The sequence below is a fragment of the Blennius ocellaris genome (genome assembly GCF_963422515.1).
Source record: "Blennius ocellaris genome assembly, chromosome: 13".
NCBI lineage: Eukaryota > Metazoa > Chordata > Actinopteri > Blenniiformes > Blenniidae > Blennius > Blennius ocellaris.
In genome coordinates, this window is record NC_137662.1 from 5,048,598 (window position 1) to 5,076,587 (window position 27,990).

The 27,990-nt window shown below is 39.6% G+C and overlaps 3 protein-coding genes across 3 annotated transcripts; 2 read left to right on the forward strand and 1 right to left on the reverse strand.

The window, feature by feature from the left end:
* Positions 1-1,979: 1,979 nt before the first annotated feature.
* vip (vasoactive intestinal peptide) lies at positions 1,980-15,270 on the forward strand (the record flags this gene model as incomplete). The annotated part of the gene is made up of 5 exons (XM_080507377.1): positions 1,980-2,074; positions 2,585-2,689; positions 4,308-4,433; positions 5,376-5,487; positions 15,208-15,270. 5 exons carry the CDS (start codon positions 1,980-1,982, stop codon positions 15,268-15,270), a joined length of 501 nt encoding a protein of 166 aa, XP_080363503.1.
* Positions 15,271-17,318: 2,048 nt separating this feature from the next.
* Positions 17,319-19,266, reverse strand: fbxo5 (F-box protein 5; the record flags this gene model as incomplete). Its single annotated transcript, XM_080507378.1, has 5 exons — positions 17,319-17,582; positions 17,723-17,878; positions 18,066-18,156; positions 18,466-18,636; positions 18,722-19,266. 5 exons carry the CDS (start codon positions 19,264-19,266, stop codon positions 17,319-17,321), a joined length of 1,227 nt encoding a protein of 408 aa, XP_080363504.1.
* Positions 19,267-23,367: 4,101 nt separating this feature from the next.
* On the forward strand, positions 23,368-27,724 carry mtrf1l (mitochondrial translational release factor 1-like). Its single transcript, XM_080507795.1, has 9 exons — positions 23,368-23,399; positions 23,803-24,328; positions 24,425-24,504; positions 24,610-24,714; positions 25,000-25,078; positions 25,601-25,764; positions 25,961-26,078; positions 26,834-26,970; positions 27,304-27,724. The coding sequence occupies exons 2-9, from the start codon at positions 23,914-23,916 to the stop codon at positions 27,502-27,504; spliced, it is 1,299 nt and encodes a 432-aa protein (XP_080363921.1). The 5' UTR covers positions 23,368-23,399; positions 23,803-23,913; the 3' UTR covers positions 27,505-27,724.
* The last annotated feature ends 266 nt before the right edge of the window (positions 27,725-27,990 follow it).

Genomic DNA, 27,990 nt, shown 5'->3' on the forward strand with positions numbered 1-27,990 from the left:
ATATATATTGAATTATTTTGGTACTGATGGAATTAGATTTTAGAAGTTCGAAACACCTAAATAATCATAGCAGAAGATTGGCTGGAATATAACTGTGGATTAATCTTCAGCAAACTTTTCAAATGTAACTCTAAAATTGTCAACACTTCTGAATATTTAATACAATTACCAATCATATTTGATAATTTCTTCAAATCTATAGTTCTTTTGTATCGGCATTTTGACTGTGACAATATAGGGATAAAAACCAAAATAAAGGGAATCAAATTATTTAAATAGACATTAATTTCATGCTGTGATTTTCCTAAAAGAAACCCAACGTATACTATATTATTTATTCTTCCATCGGGTTAGTCGAAAAGTCTATTCAACTTCGAGTTGTTTTTTTGTTTTTTGTTTTTTTCAAATTTCTTACCTTCCTACTCCAACTGTCCTGCACTTTGTGGAGCAGCAGAGAAAATCGCCCGATGACTCAAAATGTAAGTTAGTTATCCCAGGATAAATAATTTATGAAGAAATACATCTAATTCCACCATAGGCCTCTTTGGTTCCGATCATGAGCAAGAATGATGACGGAAGCAGTGACCCACTGACGTCTCCAGCTCTGATGAATCCCACGTCTCCTCCTGCTTCACGTGAAACATCCAGGTGTATAAAACGGGAGAGGAGCTGAAGGCGAGCAGAAAGAAAAACCTAGTTAGGAAACATCAGATCAGCAGTGTGGACATACAGAAGCAGGAGCAGCTCCACGTCAGGACCTTGGACAGCGCCGCAAGAAAAAAAGAAAAACCAAGGCAGACAACTTCCTCCAAAGCACATGTAAGATTCTGTGTTCACACAGAAATGTATCGCAGAGTTGATTTGAATGTTGAGCTGTTTGGGGTCTGTATGCAATTCTGTCATTGTGCGTTTTAGCCAAATTTCTCTTAACAATCAGGAGCTGTGGTTTCATTAACAGTTTGGCAATTTAGTTTATAGTTTGTTGCACGTTATTACGTGGAGAGTGAATGAACTGTTTCGCCTCGTGTCCAATTACGCAACGCCGTTTGACGGTAAGGATGCACGTTGAAAGTCGCTCCAGTAAAAGTGTATGTAAAACCCACGTTGACCGTGTAAGAGAAATATTAAAACTGTACTTGAAGGCATAAAAATCTGCCGCATCAACGCTGTGTAGTGAAGGGTTTACCTCTCTGCTCCTGTTCACGCCATGCGCAATTACGCATTGGATGAGGCTGGTTGCCTTTTGTTCTTGTGCAGCTCAACTGTCTTCTGTTATTTTATATCGACACTACATGCTGAGTCTGAATGTCACTTTGGAAAAAAAAGAGGCATGACACGACAAAAAGAGTTATTTTCTGAAATTATCTGACCACTGCGTTTGGTATTTCGTTTATTTTGGCATGGCGCTATTGAATGTTCATGGAGTGTTTATAGGTGATAATGACATTTTGTTTCAGACGGTTGACTAATATTATGTGCTCTTAATATGTGGGATGTTTTTGATATTAACTACGTTGATATAAAGGTTGCCTGTGCATCAATGCGCGTATACGCACTGGATAAACTACGGGGAAAATAATAATTTTCATTCACTGTTTAAATTGTCTGGATCTGAATCTGAATGAACATTTTATCACGTTTTAGTCTTTATTGGGCAATATGAACACCTGGAATTTGGTTTGTGGTTTATGATGCCACCAGTGGCACAGGTTGGATATGTCATACTTATCCCACTCAGTGCGCCGTTCCGCACTGGATTCTGATGAGATCTGTTCAAAGTCACCCTCAAGCATATTTTTTAATTGTCTGAATGATTAAGTTTATTTATCACTTGTGTCTTCCTGGACAACCGGCAAGGGGCGTTTAGCATAAGTCTCAACAGAAAAACACTTTCTCTAACGGCATCATCAATTGTGCTCCTTCTGTTCAAACTACGACAAGAGTAACCGGTCATCATTTCCATCTTCAGGTGTAAAGCGATGTTACAAAAAAACGGTCCCCACCTGCTTCTCCTAATAGCCCTGTGCAGTGTGTTGTACTCCCGGACTCTGAGTCTGCCATACACATCTATGAGGTGAGAGAATAACTGTGCTATTTACATCAAAACCTGGGGCAAAATATAAAAAGAAAGGTGGTTTTCTTCCATTTCATCCACCGAGAAGAAGAGTATTGTGTATTTTCTGCATTTTGATATGATTAATGTCAAAACATTAGTTATTTACTGTGGTTCGGTTGATGGTGGATCACAGAAAGAGAAAAAGAAAACCTCAGACGTAACTAGAAATAGCCACAGTTAAAGCTGTAATTTACCTTTATAATGATGAAATAGAGAATTACAAATCGTATCTGTACACATTTCAATGCCTCATGAACTGTACTCACATGGTGAGTTTTGACGGGGAATTAGTGTTTCGTAAGAACAAAACATTTTTTTTTTAGACTTCTGTACGTGTTATAATACAGGTCTTTGGAATTTTACAAAGCAAAATCGCCTTTTCTGAACTCTGTGTGGAGCGCGTCATGGGCACGGTGCGCTCCAGCGCGGTCAGATATTCACTGTTCACTCCCCTGTTGCGTCCCGCAGACCGACGAGACACGCGGACGGTCTGTTCACCAGCGGATACAGCAAACTCCTGGGACAGCTATCAGCGCGGAGGTACTTGGAGTCCCTGATTGGAAAGCGGGTCAGGTAGGAGCGCACTGCGTCCCGATGCGCACGTGAATTCCTCTGATCCTCCCGAGCATCCAGAGCCACAGAGTCAGGAGATGAGACTATGCAAATGTCATCAAATACAATTGTTGGTTATAGTATGTTGCAAGTAAAAGTAAAGTTTTTTTAAAGAAAATGTTTATTTTTGTTATTATGTTTATTACAACTTATTATTTTTTCCACGTATTTACATTAACAATGGTTTTTACATTTATTGAACCTGTAGCTATAAAATATCCACATTTAAAGCACCATTGTCAGGGAAACAAGAGGGAAAATGTGTGAAATTTTAATTGTGGCTGATTGTTTTGTTGTGGACAAAAACGCAGGAGTGTTTCATTAAAAGACGAGTTTAATTGTTCCAAATTCTGAATCTGAACGTCAATTGTAATTACTTGAGACCTTCAAAAAATCCAACAATATTAGATCGTGCAAATTACATGTTTAGTTTTTAAGGTTTCAACAATGAAATTGCATACATGGGGAAGAAATCAAAACCTTAAAAAACATTTCTCCAGGTGAATATCCAGTAGTATATTCCATTAAGTATAGTAAAATAAGCTACAATAAGCCTACCAGACTATTTTAATACTAAGGATTGTTTTGAAAGCCAGTTTTGTGAATTTACATTTTTATTTTAAAAAAAAGAAGTTGAGCAGAGGAATTAAAAGGAAAACTAGGACTACGAATAATGAGTCAGTCGCCTCAAATACTTGATTAAATAAGTTATCAGCCTTCCTGTGTTGGACAAACTGCAGAGCTCTTCTAGAAAATGACCTGAATCGTTTTTGACACAAGTGATCATGTTTGTTAACTTCCTGTTTTGTTCATCTTGTCTTGTGCAAGTGCGAATATGCTGATCCTAAAACATAGACCTATTGAATCCAGTGAATTATATATTTGTCGTAAATAACAAAGTTATTTTGGACTGGTAGGGATCAACAGTATGTAAAAAACGCTTTACAGAAATCCACCCTATTCAGTATGAACAGTTTTTTAAGCACATTTTATTTAATATAAAAAGCATAAAACGGGTATTATATGAAGTCTAAAAAATGGGTTACAATTCAGATTTTACGATGAGGAAATGAGATTTTCATCTATTTAATGCATATTCTTACTGACTCTAGTTACTTTCTTGTTTGTTAGTCCAACAAATCTGTGCACAAAGGTATAAGAGTTTGGTTTTTTTAGATCTCTATCAAAACCAGGTTTCATAACGTTTATGTTTCCTCCAAATATGCTCAGATTCATCACATTACTATTTCAGCTCCAGTAGACCTGCTGACATTTGCAATGAATAAAGACTTGACCGGCTTGATGATGCATTTTGTAATTGCTTAAAGATTTTAAAGGTTAATTTATGCCATTACTGCTTTGTCACACTTTCGCTATACAGCCAGGAGGAAGTCTCACACACATGCACATGCACATGCACATGCACATGCACATACACACAAATATCCTGACAACCTCACTCACACACACACATAATCGGGCGATTCTATGAATGACAGACTGAGCTGCACCGTTTCTGTCCTAAAGTCTCCTGCTCTCTGATTTGTTGTGTCACTCTGACGTCGTTTCCTCTCCCCAGTGACGAACTGATGGAGGAGCCAGTGAAACGCCACTCAGACGCCATCTTTACAGACAACTACAGCCGCTTTCGCAAACAGATGGCTGTCAAGAAGTACCTCAACTCAGTCCTAACAGGAAAGAGAAGGTATGGATGAGTCCTCCTCATCTTCACCTTCAGACCGGCTGTGCAGGCCAGAAAACAAGCCTAAAGTCACCTGAATGTAACACAAATATGAATCCATCGACATGTATTTGTATTACAAACACATACGATTGACAGAAAACAAGAAAATTTAATGTTGAAACAGTAAATGTTGATCTGCAGCTGAAATGTTTAAATTACTTGACATCAGGCTTTCCTGGTCGGACTCAGCTACTTAATAATCATATAATTAAATTCCTGGAATTTAGACTTTTTATTTAAGGTCAAGAATTAAAACCTGAGCCTAAAAAAAAAAAATAAAATGGAATTTGTGATCTTCGTGATGTGTCTTGAATTTGAAAATAATCTGTTGAGCTTGGCTGCTGGAAAAGGCTTTATCAACAGTTTAAATTGTGATTTTGTTCCTTCCTCAAAACTGTTTCTGTTGATTAAAACTGGGATATAAAAGAAAAAGATGTACAGTATCTACAATTTTACGGCTAAACCTCTCATGCAATGTATTCATTATGTTGCACATGAAGTGGAGTGAATTGAAGTTGGGTTTTTTTGCTGCCTAAACTGTAATTTTGAAACAAAGGGCCCATGTTCATCTATGGTGACAATTGTCTTGTGGCTTTTAGAAAATCAAGTAAATAACCCTTCATAGAGAAACTATAGACCTTTTGAACAGTGGAGCTGTGAAGCATCATTAAATTCATTAAAGTTGGCCCAATAATGCAAAGAAATACATGCATTTCTACTTGGCTGAACATGTGAAATGTACACGGCTCAATCTTTAAAATACCATTTACAAATGTATTTATTTATTTATCCAGAATAGATTGGGTTTTGCAAGATGTGCAACCCATTTATTTATCAGATGTTCAGTTATATTCGCCGCTAAATGATTCATGCGGATTAATTATTCTACAATTGCACCCACAGCCTAGAAGATCCTGGAAACAGCGACCCTGAGGAGTCCCGGGATGAACCCGACACCTTCCAGGAGAACTATGATGACATAAACGTAGACCACCTCCTTAACAACTTTCAACTGGTAGGCACAGACACACACATTTCCCCACACATACACATGTTCTTCACATTTGAAGTGATCATGTATAGCTCACTAATGAATTCCATCTCTATAAATGCAAAAATATACATTATTAGTCTGTGTTTCTCACAGCAAACTACAAAATCAAAAAGATTATACTGGTAAATGGTGGTTTTACCTTGTAAAGGCACAATTTACAGCTGAGCTGTTGAACCCCGGGTTTCCAACATAAGGCCCATGGGCCAAAACGTGCCTACAAGAAGCCCCATCTGGTCGCCAAACCTCCAAGATTGTAAAAATTTTAAAGAAAACATTGAATCTTTAAAGAATTTCAAAAAACGTAACAAACAGAACACAACACTGAGACCCAAATTGATATTTGCAAAGCCGTGCTGTCAGGGTGACTTTATAAAAACACCCTTAATGCAACAGCCATACACGTTTTTTTGGTCTTTTCACTGTATTTTGCACCAGAAAGTTTCATTGCAATTGGCTTTGTGTTCAGATTGTTGTACATTTTTGGTACTAATCATTTGTTTTCGCCAAAATACAAATATTTTCATTAGATATACTCAAGGCAACAACAAAGAAAAACTTTAAAGTTTGAAATTAAAGGCACTATTTTACCGGCCCAGCCCACTCGAGATGAAATTGAGTTGTAGATGTCTTGAGTTTTCCAACTTCATGTTTTAGTGAAGACATTGCGAGCTCAAATGTAAGAATTTAGAGTTAATTGTCTGACCAAACTGTAATTATGTGATGTGCTTTGCCTGCTGCTGTGATAATTTTGGCAAATCACACCATGAACATATAATCACATTATTGTTTCTACATCTTTTCCACCATTAACCCTTTTCTTCTCTGTACTTGTCGTCTCCTCTGTTTCGTCCCTGCAGCCTCTTTGAAGAGCGGCCTGTGCACGAGTGAATACCTCAAGTCATCCTCATGAAACCGCTCATTTCAAAGAGCAAAAAAAAAAACCAAACAAAAAACAAACAACAACACAGTATTAATCCAAAGGACATTTGAAAGTCGACCAACGATGGTGTGTTCTCCAATGTGGTTATCTATCTCTCCGTCCAGACTTTACCTGTTTACACTGTTTCTATTCTCTGTATTTACACGATGCTTATCGATACAGACTCTATGAGCAACATACGAGCCCACGAGCAGGTCTGTTGATCAGTATTTGCAAGCGTAAATGTGAACAATCACTGTCGTTTCATTAACTTTTATTAAAGTCAGTTTCCCTAACAAATATGTTTTTGGATTAAATTCAAGCAGAAATTGCCACCTGTTGATTATTAATGGCGCCGCGTTCTTTTTATTTTCTCCAGCACAGAAAGGCTAACTGCACAACAACGGTCATTGGAAAACATGTCAGAGAGGTTCCCCTCACTTATATTTGAGAAGCTGTTGCTTCGCTATGAGCAGATTCAAGAAGATTCAAAAGCAACAGTGATTGCTACTAAAACAGGTTTTAAATTTCTACAAACATCAAACACATCTATATTGCATGAACAACATTTTGGCCACGTGAAATGCTGTGCTGTGATCATCAAACTCATGGAAATATGACTAAATGACAAATAGAACGTTCACAAATTTGAGAATTTGAAAATGTGATAAGGTCCTTACAAATTCAAACGTTTTTGGTTTAATTGTGGGATTTTTCACTGTCAAACAAAAATATGTGGTCATCACTAATTAAATGAAATAATTAGAGACTGAAGTGGAGTTAAGTGGACTGTTTTAATAGTTTTATTGCAAACTATGCACTCAAGCTAGCATTTGTTAAGCATTTAGTCAAATTATTCCCAATAAGCTTTATTTCATTATTGTACCATTATACCATAGAATAACATTGACTTACTTAAATTACAAATGATCAATTGATTAAATGTGCCATATATTTGACTGAAGCACTTGTTCAAGTCAATGAAATATTAGTGTTATTGATTTTCAGAAAACTTAATACAGGAAGAAATTATTTCAGGAGAATAGTTATTTCATTTTGCTTCATGTTGACTTTCATTCTGTTAATTTGACATTCATTTATTTTCCCTTTTTGTTACTGAATGGCACAACTATTATACTATGTCTGATATATTTCATAGTGGGTTTTTAATCCACAGATTAACATTGGACCGATTAGTTCACAAATCACAAAACAGCAAAATGCTTTTCCCCCATCACTTACCATCATTGGCTCAATATTATATGATTTATGTTGAACAGGTTTGCACATGCTGGGACAATATCTTTTGGTACATTCAAGCAAATTGGTCCCCCCCCCCCCCCCCCCCCCCCCCCCCCCCCCCCTGTTGTTTTCCAGTCTACATGAACTGAGTGCAGATGGGATTGTTTTTGAAAAATCACTGGTGGTCTTTTGGTCACAACCAAATAAGAATTATGGTGGAGAAGAGGAACACATTTTGGATGGACACAGATGCATATAATCACTTTATACTCCTCAACATGTAGAGCAAAGAAGTTATAACTGTGCATAGACCTAGTGCATATAGTGATGTACACCACTCACCAAATAAAAGATGTTGGTTTATTTTTCAACACTGAGTCGTTTTGTCTGTCTGATTGTTTGAAGGCTCACATTCAAACTGGCTTGTTTTGTGTTTTTACGGATTACATTATAAGCCACTTTTTTCGATAATATTGAGATTGGGCGTCGTGATCAAGAATATTTGGGCACGGACTGATTACTGATCAATACATTGAAAAATGTTAGTAATCCGCAACACTTTGAGCAAATATTCCATGTTCAATATTATTCAGTGTGTATGGCGATGGTTTCTTCTCAATACTTTCAACGGATAGTATCAGCATTTCTCCTTCAGGAATATTGAATGTTGCTATTTAAAAATTAAACATACCGACTTGTACGACACAATGAAACATGACACCAAAAAACAGACTTATCCAGATCTTTGCATCTGTCTGTGTCCGTATGTTAGTTATCATCTTCCTGCTCAACTGATCTGTTCTTCTAAAAGAAAATGACTCAGATTTGACCGTGCAGAAAATGACATTTTGACATATGGAAATAAGGCAGCGTGTGGCCTTTACGTTTTTTCCTGTGGGTGTTGGCTGATTGACGTGAAGATCGGTGGCACTGACGTGAGAGCACTCCATGTAAAGTGAGTGTCTGTCTCCAGGGCTCCAATAGCAGCGTTAAGATCTCCTTTCATGAAACGAGATAAATACATTGAAGGCAACATAATCAGTCTCAGACAAAACAAATACATGAACTGGTTTAACTCAGCAATCACTGTAGAAATGAGTAAAAACATCAGTCATCTATAATATAGATGACTATATAGTAATGATGATGGTATAGATTCTCTACCGTCTAAAGAAATCAATTTTCAGCACCCTGGACAGCGACACAAGCTGTAGTTTACTTTGTACTATCTCTATGATTGTTGTTCATAATGTTTAGACCAGGGATGTTCATCCTACAGCTCTGGAGCCACATGTGGCTCTTCAGCTCCTCTGTAGCTGCTCCCTGAAGCTTAAGGAATGTCATTGAAATAAACACTTGGCTTGTGATTCTATCCAATTTCCACATTAATTATCAAAAATGGTCTCATCGCCGGGCTAAAAAGCAACTAAATAAGGTAAAACAATTAAAATATCCAGAATATCTGGAATTTATATTGCAAAAAAATTGTTACAATTACTCCACTCCCAAAAAAATACATAACAAAATAAAAATGTGATTTCACTAAATTCCTAATAATCCTGAACTCTAAACATGGGGAACGCTGAAACATGAAATATTGCTGACAAAGAGAACTAGCTTTAAACATGTTTCCACAGTAGTTTTGGTGCATTTCTAGCGGAGAACAAATACAAGCTGTCTTTGTTTGAGTTTACCTCAGGTGTTTTGTTGCTGCTTGTTCTTGCTGTCATTATTTCCTTTTGTTATGCTGAATTCTGCCAAAAAGGGTCTCCCCTTGTGGCAGCAACTACTTGGGAATGTCATATTTTTTAATCTACATCTATGCATAGCATTAGGATTATCCAGAAATGATCTTTCAGATTAGTCTCATTGTTTTGTGTCACTCAGAGATTCAGGATGGTGGACAACGCCATTAGTGGAGTATTTTATTGGGGGTACCAAAACAACAAGAACCAAAAATCACAAAGCCCTCAAGGTCACAGGAAATCATGATGAGACATTGAAAAAGCCCCGAACAGAGAAACACAGACAAGCCAAAACTCAGAACACACAGAAGTCTCCCAGTATAAACTGAAGCCATCAGGCGAAGACAATCACACACAGACACTAGTAAAACACATCAGGGCAGGGAACAACAATCAGATACTAGGAGGGGAAGCCAAGGAGTAATAATAACAAGAACAAAATATGTATCATGACACTATTACTATTTTATTAAAGCCCTTTTGGGGGTTGGCCACAGGAGGAATTAATGGCTAATTAATGCTGAAAGAACTTCCTGACAACAACATGAAAGATGTTTCACTATAAGTATCATCAACATGAATAGCTGTGACGCATCAGCAGCCTGGGTAAACACCAGCTTTCCTTGATAAAAATCGGAATGGTTGGGCTAAAGATTATTGATGCATGTGTGTTTGCGGTGTACCTCAGTAACTCTTTTGTTTCTTGTTCTTGTCCTGTCAGTTCATCACTTCTTTCTTTCAAGATGCACCAACATCCAGGCCATGAGGCCAAGTGAAGCTCATCGGTTGTGCTGGCTGTTAAACTGATGCAGCCCAGAACCAAAAACTATGTGTACACAATGGACAAAAATGCATCAAAAAAAAGTTTTCAGCACAGGAAATTAGTGGTAAGACTCATACTGAGGATAACTCTGGTTTGATTCCAGGCTTTTCTCTGGACTTTGCAAGTTCTCCCTGTGCATATAATCCAATTTCAGGCACATTTGATGAACCGGTGACTCTAAACTGTCCCCACGATCGAATGAACGTGTGTATCGTTCTCTGTTTCTGTTTGCATGGATGGGTGGGAATGAAGATAAATCATTTAAAGCAAAAAAACACACACATTTGCTTCCTCAGCAGGACTCAGTGACACTGGCGTGGTAAAGGTGTTACTGTGCTGATGTGTTTGCCTACAACCCACAATTTGACCGGCACAAACACAATGGTGCTTTCAGGACCGGTGGATTATCACGCCTGTACCTTTCAGCCAGCTGATTTTTGGCAGTTTGAATGAAAGGAGGAGAAACTAATTGATGGACTACAAGTCTTTTATGTCTTATCGTGAGCACAGTGTAAAGTGCTTTGCTTTCAGGCACAATGTCATGCTGTGCACCATCAGAAGACTTCTCCGTTATACCCACGGACACTGTGCTCTACTCCGTGATAGTCACTGAAAGAGGAAAAGTTGACCACAAACAGAGAAAAGAAATGGGAACAAAGTGAATTTAAGGTCACAGAGTCTTTCTTGTAAAAGTTTATGGTATATGTTATTGGGGGTTTTTTTTTCTCACACAATTCTTATTAAATAATTTTCTTTAGAGTTCAATTAAAATTCTCAGGTTGATGCAAACCTGAGACACCTGGAACAAGTAGAAGCAGCAGAAATTAGACTCTCAAGTAAGTGGAAGGTGGAAAAGGTCCCACTTCCAACTGGAAAAAAAAAATGTCTCCAACTTGGAGTTTCCCAACGTCAGAGTCTGAGGTTTGGAAAACCTTCTAGATACAGATTAGACATCAGTCATTCATCACCCTGCTGGACCTGATACACCCATTCATGTAATCAACATGTATGAATGATAAACCTATTCAGCAAGACAGCATTAAAGAAGATAACAAATGTATTCATCAACTATAACACACCCTCTCACCATTTCAGAGAAATACACTTCCCATTTCATATTTCCTATTTCTATTACATAATCTATCCCTCTTGAGCTTCATTTCAGACAATTCTTTGGTGACACATATGCTGAGAAGTTTGTTTACTCCTTTTATGGGCTGGAAATACGCAGCAGTACTGCTGGAGATGGCCTTGCTGCTGGTTTAGAATTGTCACAGTGAAGTGGGAAATGGGATCCTTCACCAGCATGAATGTATCTCGTATATAAATAAATTAATAATGTCACCTACTGGAATGAAATAAACATCTTCAGAACAGTTGATTTTGAATGCGATTTGTGCAAGGGGGTTTTTTTCATACTTTTTCAAATTAATGTATATATCTGTAATACAAGCTCGAAGTTTAACTTGAAGCTTGACTTATAACAGGTGTCAAACACAATTTCAAAGTCAAAAACCCCTGAACTAAATTGGGTTTGACACCTGTTTTTGAGTTATCGGGTCAAGGACCGATGGAACTGAGGCAAGCTATCGACTGTCATGACAAGCCAAATACAAAGAGACACACTCACACACACTTACATGCATTTTGGAGACTTGAACGCATGTTTTCAAACTGCGGGAAAACACATGCGAATCCACACAGAAAAACCAAGAGCGTTGCCAATTACACCACGTGGTCAGGGGTTTTAGCTTTTCCTGCTATTCATGAAAGAGAAGCTCACACAATCTTGCATTGCTGTTTGGTATTTATTTGCGGAACCTGGGGCAAAACATTAAGTCCCCCCCCCCCCCCCCAGTGACTGAATTAATGCATGGAGTAAACATTCTAATCAGTCATTCTCAGTTGTGACTCACTTTGTTTACAAAGTGGCTGCAGAGATTTGACTCATAAATGTCATAAGCAATGTTCTGCAGGGCTGGGCCGTCATCCGGCCATGTTATAATTAGAAGGTGTCACTTGTTGTGGAGAGGATGCACGAGAAAGACTCCGCTGATTCAGGTTCTGATTATATAGATCTCCATCTGGTGGCGTAAGACGCCCATGTTAAACAGTTGTAGCAGGAGCTGTAGATTTTGATTTTATTTTAACAGGCAGGTTAACATTTAATTTCCAGTGAGATCCAGATGATAATCTTTCAGGTGTTGTCTGAGTGCTTTCTTCTTGTTTTGAGTTCCAGTTTCATGGTTTGTCTATATCGGTTGGTTGTTTTATTTGTTTTGGGGTTTTTTTTGCTATAGGTGCTTGTCTGACTCCACTCTCTCGCTCCTCTTTACCTCTGATTGTTGTCAGCTGCTCATTGTTGCCAATTGTGTGTTCCTTGTCTTGCTTTAACCTTGTTTCTCATCCATGCCTGTTATCCTGGAGCTTGGTTCTGTGCTACCTCAGTTCACTGTGTCTCATGCCAGTTATACTTCATTTTGAGAGAATATTTTCTTTACTTGTGCACATCCAAGGTGCAGGATTAGAAAGAATTGAGTTAACCATGGTGCCATAGCAGGTCAGCGTCTATACACAGTGGAAACCTTTCTTCGTCTTGTCAGGTTATACTTGTGGATTGTCTGGAAGCTTGTCAAAAGGTTTAAACCCTTCTATTCATCAGAGACAATAAATGTCAACTCGGTAACCCCAGTGTCACGCCTCAGTGGCTAAAATCATTAGTTTAGTCTCTACATATTATTTTCAACAAGCTGAAAACCCAATTTTATTAATTGTGTGTGTGTGTGTGTGTGTGTGTGTGTGTGTGTGTGTGTGTGTGTGTGTGTGTGTGTGTGTGTGTGTGTGTGTGTGTGTGTGTGTGTGTGTGTGTATACACTCTTTTCCATCTCCCTTTGTTTATGGAAAGAAATCACTTTAGAGGAGGAACCCTGGTTGCAGGGACTAAAATATTGCAATTTGGGTGTGGGTTTGTCGCGTGTCGCTTTGGGCTCAGGTGACAATCAAGGCACCTGTAAATAAATTCAAGCAGTGGGTTTCACAAGTATTCCTTTGCAAGTGTGTTTCTCCACCCATGAGCTCATTTCTGATTGCTGTCTGCTTTGTGGAGAGGCTCCACACATTAACTATCATCATCGCCAAACTTAATGGGCCAGAGTAAAAATAGAGTGAAAGGACTGCAACACCAGGCTCCGTGTTCATGTGAGTGTGCATTCATTCACGTGTGTAAGTGCATATATTTACGTGTGTCTTCTGCCTTAGTGTTCGTCTCGACACTTGAAAACTTGATTACCTCTCCTAACGTTGTACATACATATCCACATTTTAATTTATTACACACGAGTCACCTGCACATTTTTTAATCACCTTATAATATAAAACAGCGTTGCAGAGCTGCAATGAGTGCATCTTTTACCTTTTAGTTTGTATATCCATGGCAAACAATGTCTAAAGGTTTGGTAGGACTCTAGCTTGTGTGGAAAGTCGAGGATTACACACACTTTGAATTCTCTCTCCTCTGACAATGGGAGTAATTACTCTACATGAGCTCTGCTGCAGACAGCTCTGCTGCACATCTATTACAGCTCTGTTTTGGCTTACCTGTACCAGACACCCGGGAAAGAAGTCGACTCGGTTCACCTCAAATCATGAAAAAAAGGAAAGATCCAATGTGAATAGAGACAGAGTAGACAACAGCCGAGCATCCATAATTGATGAGCCTGATGTGACCAGGGCTGGTTTGTTGTTCTTGATTCACTTCCCACCTCTTTCCTATTTTGCCACCAGCACTCAAGTGACAGATTCATTTCAGACCTTTTCCAGTTCCACTTTGGTGACATGCAGCCACTTGACCTGCACAAGTCACTGCACATCTGGCTCAACAACCTAGAAAAAAGAAAAACCTTGTTTGCTTTGTCATAAATGGCAACCTTTACTTTCAGGGAGGATTGGAGAAAACATCAAAAGCACTCACAAACAAAGGGTGGGGGGTGCCGATATGGGTTTTACAATGGAAGTGTCTCATCAGGGGGATTCGGTACCAAACAGCAGCACACAGATTTGGCAGACAGCTCTAATGACTTTTACAATTAGCAGCGGGTCTGATTGTGCCGGGGATGTGTCTCGGTCCTGTAGCCGATCAATAAATCTGCCAGATAAATGATCTTGAGTCACAGAGGGAGGAAAAGGCCACAGCGCAGATTAATCAGCAGCCACAGCTCCATCAGCGGCTCTGACGTTTTACAAATCGTCCATTTCAATCCATCATCAGGGCATTTTTCTAACATGGTCCACATCCAACGTGCTGCTCCTCTTTCTCTCGCGCCGGCGGATTCTCTTTGCATTTCAGTTTGTTTTCAACACACACACACACACAAAGATGCCTATGTTAAAAATATCCCACAGTAGCTAAGATAATCCTTCCATCCATCCTCTAAATCACTTTATCCGGTTTAGAGTTGAAGGGGGGCTGGAGCCGATTCAGGCTGACGATGAGCAGTGGCGGGGTACAATGGGTCACCAGTCCATCACAGAGACGTACACTAACTATGGGGGGATTTTTGGACTGTGGGAGGAAAGCAGGGTCACGGGGAGAACATGCAAACTCCACAGAGAATAACCCCCCAAGCCCAGACTTGCACTGGGGGTGAATAAAGCACCATTTAAAATCAGGAAAGGGCACTTTGGATTCATGGGACTAATTACTCAGCAAATAAAGGTCTGCGAGATGAGTTGTGAACACATTTTTTCTTGTATTTAAAAAAAAATTCAGTCACGGTATGTAGTTTATAACACCGCATTAAATGCATTAAATAGGTGATGGGAGGAAATCAGGCCGTCATGACAGTTCCAGATATCAAAGAACTCCAAAACAACAAGAAAGAGTCGGAAGTGGAGAAAAAGGAACAGATGCAGCAAAGTTGTGGAGTTTACATGTTCTCCCTGTGTGTCCGTAGATTTCCTCCGAGTTCTCTGTGAACTGCAAAAACAAGCACCCTGGGTTCTTGAGCAAGATCTGAGGGCCACATCTGCTTTTCTAGCTTGGGCAGGAAGTGAACCCAGTATCAAAAAAAAAGTCGAATTCAGAACATTCAGCAATAACTTGCTGTAATTATACCTGCAAAGGGGAACATCCATATAAACACAAAGACACAAATCACCAGACAGTATGTTGGTAGAATATTTAAGAATAATATGCATAATATATTTATTCATACAAAATAAAAACACTGTTATGTCGCCTGTATAACTTGCACCCTCTTATGTGGAGCTGTGGAGGGAGAACAGTAATGCTGCCCTCTAGTGTAATAAAGGCATAAAGGTTTAAACAGGTATTGTACGGAAGAGGTGGAAAGAATGAAGTAAAAATGATAGGTGTGTTTTTGTTTCTCTTATATTAGACATTTCAGCCGTATTTCAAATCTGAACAAGGACATTTGTAAACTCCCAATTTATCACAAAAGAAAGAAACATACTGCTTTAAAAACTGAAGATGCTTAATCATTGAGGGGAGTTACAGTCAACATGCAGCTCTGTGTCTCTGTCACCAAGTCTGCTTTTTGTTGATGATATTAATATATTTAAGTGCATCAGTTCATCTGGGACAGTGGGTTTGTAATGTGTGCTTTCATTTCAAGGCTGCAGGTGTGAATGTCCCTGATTCCAGTGTGTTTGGCCTTCTCTGTGTGTGGAGTCGTCATGTTCTGACCATGTCTGTCTTTGGGTTTTCTCCTGGTCATTTGCCACAGAAAAAAAAACCCAATCAAGTCACACCTTTTGAGGATTTGTGAATTTACAGTCAGTTTCAAAAGAAGCAGTTTTGTGTTGAAGCTATAAAGAATCCCATAAGAGATCGGTTTTACATCATAAGGGTAAATAATAACACACTTCAGTCAGTTTAGAAAGGCTGAAGTTATGATGTGAAGAGTTTTGAATAAAACGCACCAATTTAAGCATTAAAAAGTATTTGGGACTCTACAAGTCCATTCGTCATTTCCCCACCATTTCATAGTATTCCATGCCTGTTTTCAATTACCTCCTTTCTACTTTTGATTTTTTTGTTTACTTTCTTTTTGCAACATTGACCCCCAAAATACCACCCTACACCTGTTAATGGTACTTGGCAACAAGGTGTCCCATTCTGAAATTCCTTGGCAGTGTCTTACAATACTAAAAGTTTGTACTATTAATGTTGTACCAGAATGGGACACACAGCCTCACCACAATCACCTCAGGTGAGGCTCTGATGAGCACCATCTTCTCAGAAAGTAGTGCCTCGCTGCTGTGAATGGGACCTTTAGTTTTTGGGAGTTTCTTTCCCTGGCGATCTGTTCAAGGTGTTCCCTGCCTTCAACCGTACGACTCAAGTTGGAGCTCTACTTAGGCTTTATTCAGCTGCAGTTTGATCCAACAATCTATTGGCATTCAAAGGTTTGCATATTTAGTTTGACATTTCACCAACTTATTTCTCTTGCAAGTTTTACTCACTTTCACCTTTTGTCATTTAATTGCTATTAATCTACCAAGTATAACTTTTTTTTTTTTTTTTTTAATCTAACTTGCATGAAAGGTGCAACTGAGGTGTTATTTTCAGGTCCTTGTGATGGAGGGGAAAAAAAAAAAAAAAAAAAACAAGATTTCAAATGTGTACTTACAAGAAATCTCAAACCATTTCCTCCAGAAAATATTTATTTATGTAAAAATATAACTATAAAACCAATTCTGCATCATATTTACAACGATTTCATTTTTAAAACATTAAAACTTTATATATACTTTACAGTTGTGCTTCAACCTCAGACCCAAGGTTTGATTGTGGTACGCCTTTGAGTTCCATTTGTTTTTTGTGGCGACGGGGGGGGGGGGGGGGGGCATTAACAGAGGCCTTAAAAAAAAAAGCTACAGTTGAGATTAACTGTGCTTCAATCACTCGTCCACAACTGAGGCCAATATGTCCACATTTAAAACAAGGTGCAGAGATCTTTAAAATTCCCCCATCAGAGAACATTGAGCTTGTAACGCCTCTCAGATGTCCAAGAGGGCAAAGAAAGAAATGTGTGGCTCTTCATCACAAGCGCCTGATGCTCCTCTTGCTGCGTGTGCTCCCCGAGATGTTCGGGGTCACCCCGAAGGCGGAGGCAAAGTGAGCCCGGGTCGTCACCGTCCTGCAGGGAGTGGAGCCGTGGAAAGCTTCCTGACAGCAGGCGCAGAAGTCGAAAAGGCAGCTGGGGCGAGTGCACGTGGCCCTCTGAACCTCAGCCGAGTGGACGGCGGGCGAGCCGCAGCGTCTGCAAGGACGCAGGGACTCGTGCGTCTTGAGCTTCCCGGCAGCCTGGCGAGACGAACAAAAACGTGAATGGATGTTAGTGAAGAGTCGCGTATAGAAGTACATTAGAGGGTTTGAACAAAACGGCGGAGGGGGGGGACAAACGACTTTTAATAAAAATATATTACATTGGTAAAACTGCTCACCTGCACATATTTATTGAAGCGCGTCATCTGGGAATTGGACGTGCGACACTTCTGCGTGGGCGCAGGGGAGGTCAGGCTCTGCATGCAGGACAGCACCACCCTGGACACCGCCACGTCGCCCGTCATATTTCTCTTTTTCAGAGAGTTTCTGGACTCCTAAAAACAGAATCGTTTACAAAAGATTAAAACATTCAGTATTTCAAAGCCGTTTGCTTTCTTTTCGTGAACATTATAACTCATAAGGTCTTGTACGACGCAGTCGTTGAGCGCTCAATCAACTAGTCAGAGGCACCGAAGCGAAGCCTTTTGAAGGCATTAGTTTAAATTGCGTGCGTTTCCTCACCCTAAGAGACTGTTCAGCCCGCTGGCATCTGCTCACGGCCGCTGTATCCTCACAGATGATCTTCCTCCATGTCCGGCTGACTGTTTTGCAGCTATGAGAAAAAGACGAGTTGTGGTTAACATTAAGAGAAGCAAACTACAAAAGAAACAGTTGCGATATTTGCCTTAAAAATATGCAGAGCTGGAAGATAAGCTTAAACTATACACACGCACACAGTGGAAGCAACATGATAAAGGCCATTTGTATGTCATGTATGAGATCCACTACTAATTTCTCAAGCGATCATTGAACCCACGCCATTGCTAAATTTGTTTTCACACACTTGTGAGTAGGGCTCATGATCAAATGGAATGGTGAATGATTTCCCGCCAGGACAAAAGAGGTGAGCGGAGAATATTACCTGATAAGATCCATGTCGCCGAGCAGACCCAGGATGTTGGTGAGAATGGTTTTCATGTTCCTGGACAACAGAGATGTAAAGATGTCAACGTATTCCAGACCCATCTCACGCCCGATCACACGATCCAGAAGATGATCCTCTGCCACCTTTGATACGAGGCTCCAGTCATATCTGAACAGAAACAAAACCGTTGTTAAGAACTAGAATGTTTGGATGCTACAAAGCAATAATAGACAAAAAAACCCCACAAACTTACTTCTTATTCTTTTGATAGCTCTTTGCCAGTTCTTCACACACAGCCTTTTGGAACTTGAGTATGGGCAGGTTTGGGTCATCGTGTTGACTTGACTGAGTTGATGACAGCGAGAACGCCAGTGGCCTCCTCTTGGAGTGGCACACGGGAGTAAAGGCCGCTGTCAGAGACCCCAGACAGACAGGACTGGTGTCCCTGCATGACAGAGAGCTGTCGGCCGACCCCGCGATGTAGCTGCTCTCCTCAGGCGCATGAACATGCACCTCACTGTTTTGCAGCGAGAGGTAGCCGCTGTCTTCGTGGACACAGTCCAACGTCGAGTCATTCAAATCAACGAAAGTCCTGTTTTCCTTGTCATGGAGAGGACTATTGATGCTCTCATGAGAGGACAACTCGGTAATCATGTCAGCATGGTGATGCTGAGCTTTCATTGGGACGGGATCTTTCACTGGCGACTCTTTCAGCTGATGCACCCTGGGCTCCTGAGCAGTGGACATTTTGTCCGCCGCTCTGTTGGGAGTTGCAGACTCAAATCGACGACACTTCATGATTACTCTTTTACAGTTCGAAAGCAAGCGGGTATCTGCACAGGAGAGACAAAACGGGACATAAAGTTAAACTCAAGTTTTGGGGAGACAACAGTCCAAAGAAAAAATTGCAAGAATAATGAGTTATCTGCATCCTTTTTTTGTTATTTAATTCTTTTTCACCGTTTTTTTTTTTTAATTGAAAGAAAAACATTTTGAAATACATTACAGTCATTCCAATTTGCTTTTATAGAGAAAATAGAATAATGACTTATCTGCATCCTATACACTAGTGAGACCACATTATGCATTAAATGTACCTGCTTTCACTCAATATCCAACTTGGACATTTTGGAAGCAATCATTATGTAAGGTGAACCAGAGGTTTTTTTTGGAGGGGGTGCAGGTAAATGAATCAGATTCAATGTGGTGTGACTATTTAGTGTATTCATGTTCTATTCAACAGACAACTTTCACATGTTAAACAGTTCTTGCATTTTATCTGCGGCATCTCTGGCTTCACTGTGAATGCTGCTTACCACGTTTCCCCCACTTCCTCAAACTCCTCAATGCATTCTTTTCCATGTAATGTCCTCTTGTGAAAGTCTAACTTAAATACCGTTTATTTGTGTTTCTGTATCCATCTACAAGCCTCTTCCTCGTGATAACCGCCTCGAAAATTATTACATAAAACAGAAGCACGCTGCACAGCCTTGCATCCCCTATCTAAACATTTAACGTCAAAGTCACCTCTAATCTATGAGAGAATGTATAGTTACAGATTAGTGGACACCTTATAGAACAAACGTTTAACATATTTTACACTCTGCCGTCAGATTAAAAATACATGATTTTTGGCGCGACGCAGATTTGGCGGAAAGACTATGAGGCGGTTTTGCGCCTTCTGCATCCAAATCCAACATGCTGAATAGGATTTGAAGTGGCGTTTGATAAGGGTTTCTTGTTTCAGTGAATTTATAACTGCAAATTCAACAGATTGCGATCGTTATCGGATAAATAAAGAGATACTCAGATAGCAACGCTGCATTTACGCGCGTATACCTTAACGCACAGCTTTACGCAGCTTTGCAACTGAGAATGTATATAGGTTAAGGCAAATCGTGGAAAAAGCCTGTTTGATTCAGTAGTATATAAGATGTAAACAGAGTGGTAAAACCTGTTAAGACCTTAAACAGGTATAGATATAGCAGCTATCCCTGCTAGTGGCTAATGCTACCCACGAGACCAAGTATAATATTGAGCCGCAAGAAAAAGTAAGACATGTACGCATATTCTTACCTTTTTTTTTCGCTATGTAAAATTCGAGCCTTGCTTCCCTCCTTTTCGGCGGATGATAAAAACCCAGATCGCAGCCCAGTCCTGCTGAAGTTAAATACTCCACAAGAGTGGAAGTCCGCCAGATGCAGCCTCCTATTTGAAATCCGTGCGCGAAATCTATTAACCAATGAGAGCGAAGCACACGTCCAGCCCTTTAAAACAATAACCAATTGGAGTGGAGTTTAAGCCCTGTGATGTCACTACGCAGGGAACGTCATGCTCAGAGGGTTACGTCCGACCGGAAATGATTAAAAAAAAGTATTTTACATTGTTCAGCTAAAGTTCAAACAAATGAGGGTCTATCTCTCAAAATTGTGTCTGTTTAGCTAAATAGACTCAGACGATTCAAATATTAGACTGCAGTATAATAGGTATAAAAAAATTATACATGTAGTTGTTGTGCGCGTTCAAAAAGTCTGAGTTTAATCTTTAAATGTCAATATTTCTAACGGAGTTCATCCTGAATTTAGATTACCCGTTTAGCACTGTGAGGCAATATGAGAAATGTGTGTCAGTATCACATAGTAGACGGAGAACTACTTTCAAGTGCAATATTAAATCTTTAAATTTGCTACATCTTCAATATGTTACGTCAAAAAGCCGGTCCAGTGATACATATGTCATTTATGAATAAAAGAAAAAAAGTAACGTTTGTGTAATCATCTAAGGAAATTCACAAATAAGTGACATAAAAAGCCAGTGTTTATAATAAAGGTTTTTGTTTAATTTTTATTGTTAAGTAGATGTTTAATGAATAAAAAAAATATATATATAGTATTTACACTCAACATTGACTAATTTAAGAAGAAATTTGATTTTTTTGCATCTTGTGCTTAAAATCAGAAACTGCTGTCAGAACATACATGTATTTAAAAGAGTCCAATTTGCCTTTCTTAAAAAAAACAAACAAAAAAAACCCAATTCTATTTGTTTTAGGAACCAAGGCGCTTTACAAAAGAGATACAAATAGACAACCATTCCTTTGAGTTGAGTTCACACCCAGGCCTGGAATGTGTGGCTATCTGACTGAAACCAGGCTGCAGAAAACTGGGGGATGCATAGTTTGGCATAGTTTGAGTTGTTTCCTTGCACCCACAGCTGCATATGAGGAGAAATAAATGACACTAGAAGACATTTAAACTGATGAAAAAGATCAGTGAAGTGTGCTGATTTTGGGACGCATGTGACTGGATGGACCATGCATTAGTCAAGGTGTAATTATCGTATCTCACTGGATCCCCAAACACTGTTGCTATCTTATCTTGGTTTAAGGAACACGAGTTTCACCTCAAATGCAAAGCCCTGGAAGATCTGAGTGATAAAAAAAAAAATCCCTTTACGTTTGATGTTCACCGCTGTAGTCAAGTGGTATTGAATTGGCGGCTCAATCAAATAAATCCTTTCTTTACAGCTTGTCTCTGGGGGATGCCTAATTAGACATCATGGGTTGTTTAGTAATTGCCACAGCTGTTTATTCGTACAAACTCATGGGGATTTTAAAAAAATTCAACTGAGGAAAAAGTGGGCTGATTTGGCAATACAATACATGTGACTGGGTGGATCATGCATTAAACCTGGTTCGTCAAGGGTTAATTACCATATCCAAATGGCTCCCAAGCAACTGTTTCTTATCTTGGTCTGAGGAACACAAGTTTCACCTCAAATGCCAAGCCATGGAAGATGTGTTTGAATAAAAGGCTTTTAAGTTTGCTTTTCACTGCTGTCGTCAAGTTGTATTGTAGTGGCAGCTGTAATAATCAGGCAAATATGTGGCATTATTGCCATTTGCTGTGGGGTTATACAGTTTGCACTTTCACTTGACGTGTCAAAAGATCTGCATCCACATCACAAATAGAAACGTGCGTTTTAATTTAAAGGGGGTATTTCTCAGAGAGATCAATGAATTACCAAATAAATCAATTCTTTACTTGTTGTCTCTGTAGAAGAACACCCTGATGCCACCATACCACAGTGACACACACAGTTCAGTGGTGATGTGGATATAAAGGGCAAGCAGTTTTGCAAATAACATTTATTGAGTATTTAAACTTATGACAGCACTAATAACGTAGTCAAAAGTCATGTATATGGGTAAATCCAGAGTGCAACAGGGGAGGAGAACACCAGTTTCTGGTATGCCACATTCAGGAAGTGTGAAAGCAAGCAAGAAAAAAAACAACATAAAAAAAAGATTAAGATATGGCTTGCATGTCCGAATCTAAACACTGCCTCCGTCCTCTGAAAATATGCATTAAGAGTTAACTGGAGACTGTGTGTGACAGTTCAGTCTCTGTTCTGTGAGACTGGCAGCCTCTTCATTCTGACTTCACCCATCATCAGCGATTTGGTTTTAACCAAGGAGCCCTTTTAGTGGCTTTGAATGAGCCATTTTGTGTTCAGCTCAGGAGAAAGATGTCACAGTGCCAGATTTCAAACGTTTAAGCCTGAAGGTGCCTAAAACAGTGCCTAAAAGCTTCCTCTTCCTTAGTTTTCTCCCGGAGTTTTGATCAGATTTCTGTATGCAACAATTCATACTTTTTAAAAACATAATGGAAATATAATATTTCTAAAGGAAGACTCCTTAAACCAGACCCAGCTTTTATAAGAAGAAAATAATAAAATTCTGAGTTTTTGAGCTCCACTTGGATTTTCTAGCGTACACGTCGACTCTTCAAAACAAAATCGTAAGAGTTCGAAGAATGATTTTTTTTCCCCCGTCAACCTTTGATTTTCCAGACCAGCAGGTGGCGCTAAAGCACAATATAACCGAAGAGGAGGAGAAGAAGAAATCCAAGATGTCTGCGCCCTGCTGCAAGGTGGGAGAGAACCCAGATCTTCTTTCAAAACATTAACAGACAGTATTGTAAATGTTTTCATTTGACTCTGTTGTTTTTAGCCTTACTAATGACACATGTAGGAGATTTGAACGGACATACCGATTTTAAAATGACGCGAGCTTCATGGAGATATTCAGGGATTTATTTACTCGCAGTGTTATCAACAAAGGGGAAGTTTTTGATTTTAAAAACACGGAATGACCGTGTGTTTTTGTTATTGTCCTGTTTTGACTTTTTGTGCCCCACAAAGTCTGTACATGCTACTAGATATGTCTTTCCGTGGAAGACTTGAGTTTTGAGGCAATAAATGCTTGCTTGTGGTATTAAACTTCTAGTTTCTAATTCAGATTTGACTCCTAACACATATTTCTGTCACCAACAGCTGGAAGCCTTGTATTTTCAGTGAGATCGGGAAAACATACTTCTTTACATTATGAAGATTTTGAATGAAATGTAGCGGAATTTACTCTACCTTACATCTGCTCATACGGTCATGGCTTACAGAAGGGTTGGAAACCTTCTTCAGAGAGGACAGGAATTCCTCTTCGGCCAGTGGATCCCTAATTTCCCAAAACAACATAAAGTCATCAGGACCAAGACCACAGCCTGTTGTGGACATCGTAAAGCCCAAAGAGCGCTTCACACAAGTCCACCGTTGATGGTCAAGCTGATGTCAGTGGAGGAGATTTTTGCCAAAAAGTCTCTACAGGAGTACCTGAAAAAGGTGGAGATGGAGTACAAAGAATGTTTACAAGCGGTCAGCGGCAGTGTGATGGAGGAGCAGTGCAGTGAGGATGAGCTGAGAGCCAAGAGGACCAAGGTGTCTCTTCTGGCGCCGCTCATCCACAGCGTCAGAGAGCTGGACGCCAAGCAGAAAGAGGTCGCCGAGACCGAGACACTCCTGAAAGGTGAGGGGAGAAGATGGGAATGCATAGGTTTAAAGGGACTGACCCAACGGTACCAGCATTATGCACGTCTATGATTCTCTGCCCTTTTTGTTTTAGATGAAGACCCGGCCATGCGAGAACTGGCAGCATTCGAGAGAGAAAGCTGTTCACAAGACATTGAAGATCTCAGACAAAAGGTAGAACAATAACCTTCACTCCTATGAGAAGACACAATAGACCACAAACTTCCAAAATGGAACAGTTTCAATAGAACTGACACAATATCTGTATCCACCAATAAGATCCTGCATCTGTTGATACCAGAGGAGGAGGCTGATCTGAGTGACCTTGTTCTGGAGGTGACGGCCGGCGTCGGGGGTCAGGAGGCGATGCTTTTCACTGCCGAGGTCTGGAAGCACCATCGCATAGAAATTCTGACCAATGTTTTTGTGCTAAATAAATCATTTTCTTAATGTAAGAAACACTAATGCACTTGGAAGTGTTTTTTCTTACATAACAGAAAGAAAAAAAAATGTAGGTATGCTGTTATTTTCTTATTTATTTTATCGACAAGGACAAAAAGTGATGTAGAACAAATGTCATGGTGTGACAATATTTTCTTGTACCAAAAAGAAATGAATACAATGTCTTCAGTGGACTCATACGCTTCTGTGGTCTCCTCTCCTCTGAAGGTGTTTGACATGTACCAAGGCTTCGCTCAGCACCACGGATGGTCCTTCGACATATTGGAGCACATGACCAGCGAGATCGGTCAGTTGATGCTGACATTTTGATAATGAACCGATCAAAGGTTCATGTTGCACAGACAATTATCCACAAACCTCACTCATTAGCTCTCTTTTGGTCTCCAGTGAGTATTTCACAAGAATGGTAATGTGACTGGTACTTGAAAACACATTAAGTGGTAAATGGACTCCACATCTGTCCGCTTTTGGAGTCTTTCTGTTATTTTACATCGTTACTTTCCTTCACCCATTCACGCATATATATATATATATATATATATATATATTTTTTTTTTATTGTTTATCATAATCTGCCATTTAGTGAACTAGTATCGGCAAATAAAAAGCTGGTTCCATCTTACTGTAAGTTTAACTAACCTTTACTACTTGAATACTTTTAGACTATGGATTCAAACCAGTTACAGCAAAAGAAAAACTTAAATATTCTAAATTGTAGTAACACTTTGCTTTGTACATCACTGCCCATGTCAAAAATCAGTAGTCTGTGAGTCTGACTATTGTTGCTGTCTTGTCCGTTTCTAACCAGGAGGACTGCGCCATGCCTCTGCCAGCATCAGCGGCCCGGAGAGCTACAAGAGGATGAAGTTTGAGGGTGGAGTCCATCGAGTTCAGAGGGTTCCCAAGACCGAAAAACAGGGACGCATGCACACCAGCACCATGACTGTGGCCGTGTTGCCTCAACCCACTGAGGTGGGAATTAGTTTAAACAAACGCAGACAGCATACTTTGTTTTGAAATCCTATTGAAGCAGATTATTACTGATTTATTTTGTGTTTAAGTGTGATCTTATAATTCAATTTATTAATCTTTAAACTGATTTTTGATTCCTATTACGCATTTTTTTTCCTGTCATAAATTAAAAAAAAATGTTTGTGTCTTCTGTCAGATCTCTTTTACAATAAACATAAAGGACCTGAGGATAGAAACCAAGAGAGCGAGTGGAGCCGGCGGGCAACATGTCAACACCACAGACAGCGCCGTCAGAATAGTCCATCTTCCAACAGGTAAAACCTGGGAAATGCATTTGCCAGTGCACGCTGTACTAACTCACTGCTTAATGCAACAAGAAAAAAAAAATCTCTGATTTCATTTGATTTGCCTTTGGGGGAAACTATAAAATATTTTTTTGACATCTCTATAACTTAAAAAAAAAACTAGTGATTAATGATATAACATTAAAATGTCTTTAATCTAAATAAAATAAATGATCACACATTTACATTGAAACTAATGGGGGGGGGGGGGGGGGGCAGTAATTCTTAATGGAGTGGAATTATGGTTTTTCTGCTTGCTCGGGTCACATATGTGGCTCATAAGACCTGAATGCCTCCTTTCTGGGGTTATTTTTAACTCTGGGGAAAATGAGAAGACCTGTTCCACATGACATGAGCGCTCCGGATGGTTCATAATCAGAGAAGCATGTCGGACATGTGTGAGGGAAAAGGGGTTATTGAACTCCATAAAAAGCAAGAATGAAGTTGTGTGTGTTGGGTTTAGAATTTCAAATCCCTTTATATCAGCTTTCTTTCAAAACAGCATTTCCGGATTCCGGATCGGCTATTCAAACTTATGTATCACAAAGCTGGGAGAAATTATGGAAACGTTCAACAACAAAGGAAATGTTTGAGGTGTTGTCTTATTTGCAAGTATTGAGTGTGTATAAGAAAGGTAAAGTTATTCATGTTTTCTTGGCTCTTGAGTTTTTATGAAATGAAGATGAGCGGAACATTTCTAAACTTGTCCTGCGTGTGTTTGTCAGGCGTAGTTGCGGAGTGCCAGCAGGAACGGTCTCAGCTGAAGAACCGGGAAAAAGCCATGAAGGCCCTGAGAGCGAAGCTGTACAGCATGCGGCTGGAGGAGGAGACCAGCCGACGCTACAACCAGCGCAAAATACAGGTATCAGCCACAACGTTAAAGATGCAGTACTGGAAATTTAAGTAACGTCCCTTTAGTGGATGCGCTGGCAGTCGAGAGTAAATGTAGGAGCCACTTTGTATACAGTCAAGCTCAGTTTCAGTTAGAATTGTGATGGAATATTTCAGAGGAATGTTCAAGAGCTCCAGCTATTTTGTTGTGTTTCCTATTCAATCCAGTATACTGGAGTTACAACACTGGACAGGCTCAGACATGTTATATGAAAGCAGATTTTTTTTTCCTTCTATTTTTTTTTCAAACAGAGGCCAAAATGATCACCATCATACTCTAAAAATGCTTCCTCTCCTCCTACAGATTGGAACCAGGGGCAGATCAGAGAAGATCCGGACGTACAATTTTCCACAGGACCGTATAACGGACCACCGGGTCGGCATGACTGTGCACGACGTGAAAAGCTTCCTTCTCGGGGAGGAGCTGCTGGAGGATATGAACTCTTCACTGCAGGAGTTTTCGAACCAGGAGTTGCTGATGGAGCTGCTGCAAGACAGCAGCTAGCACCGATCGTGAACTTATTTCTTACTGTGAAAGGATTGTGATTGTTCATACCTGTGGGACGGTAAAACAAAAAGAAGACAGATTAAATACCTGTGCAACTCAATGATACAAGTGGTGAGAAAGTTTCTGGTGACATTCATTCAGGTATTGTTTTCTCATAATGTGCCCATATCAGCCCATGCCTGTTATTTTGAACGAACATTTTTACTAGTGTTCTTTTATTTTACATATAAACTGTGCATTTTTTTCTCATACAGCTGAAGAAAACATACTTTAGGCATCATCTCGCTGAGACTTCATGAAAATACTGTCAAACTATTAAACGTATTCTGATGGATTAACAGTTTTCTGTGTGTTACATGTGTGCAGCACAGTTGTGTGCTTCCAATTATACTTGTATGTTTTCCCAGAAGGAAAAGTCAAATATTAGCCAAGGGGGAGTGTAAAACAAGTGTTTAACCTCTTTTGAATTTCAAGCATGTTTTG

Excerpts from the sequence above, each read along its gene's own strand:
- mtrf1l (XM_080507795.1), top strand. The coding sequence starts at position 23,914 with ATGGCTTACAGAAGGGTTGGAAACCTTCTTCAGAGAGGACAGGAATTC. Across the intron at positions 25,765-25,960 it reads TGTTGCCTCAACCCACTGAG|ATCTCTTTTACAATAAACAT; the intron begins GTGGGAATTAGT and ends GTCTTCTGTCAG. Across the intron at positions 26,971-27,303 it reads ACAACCAGCGCAAAATACAG|ATTGGAACCAGGGGCAGATC; the intron begins GTATCAGCCACA and ends CTCCTCCTACAG.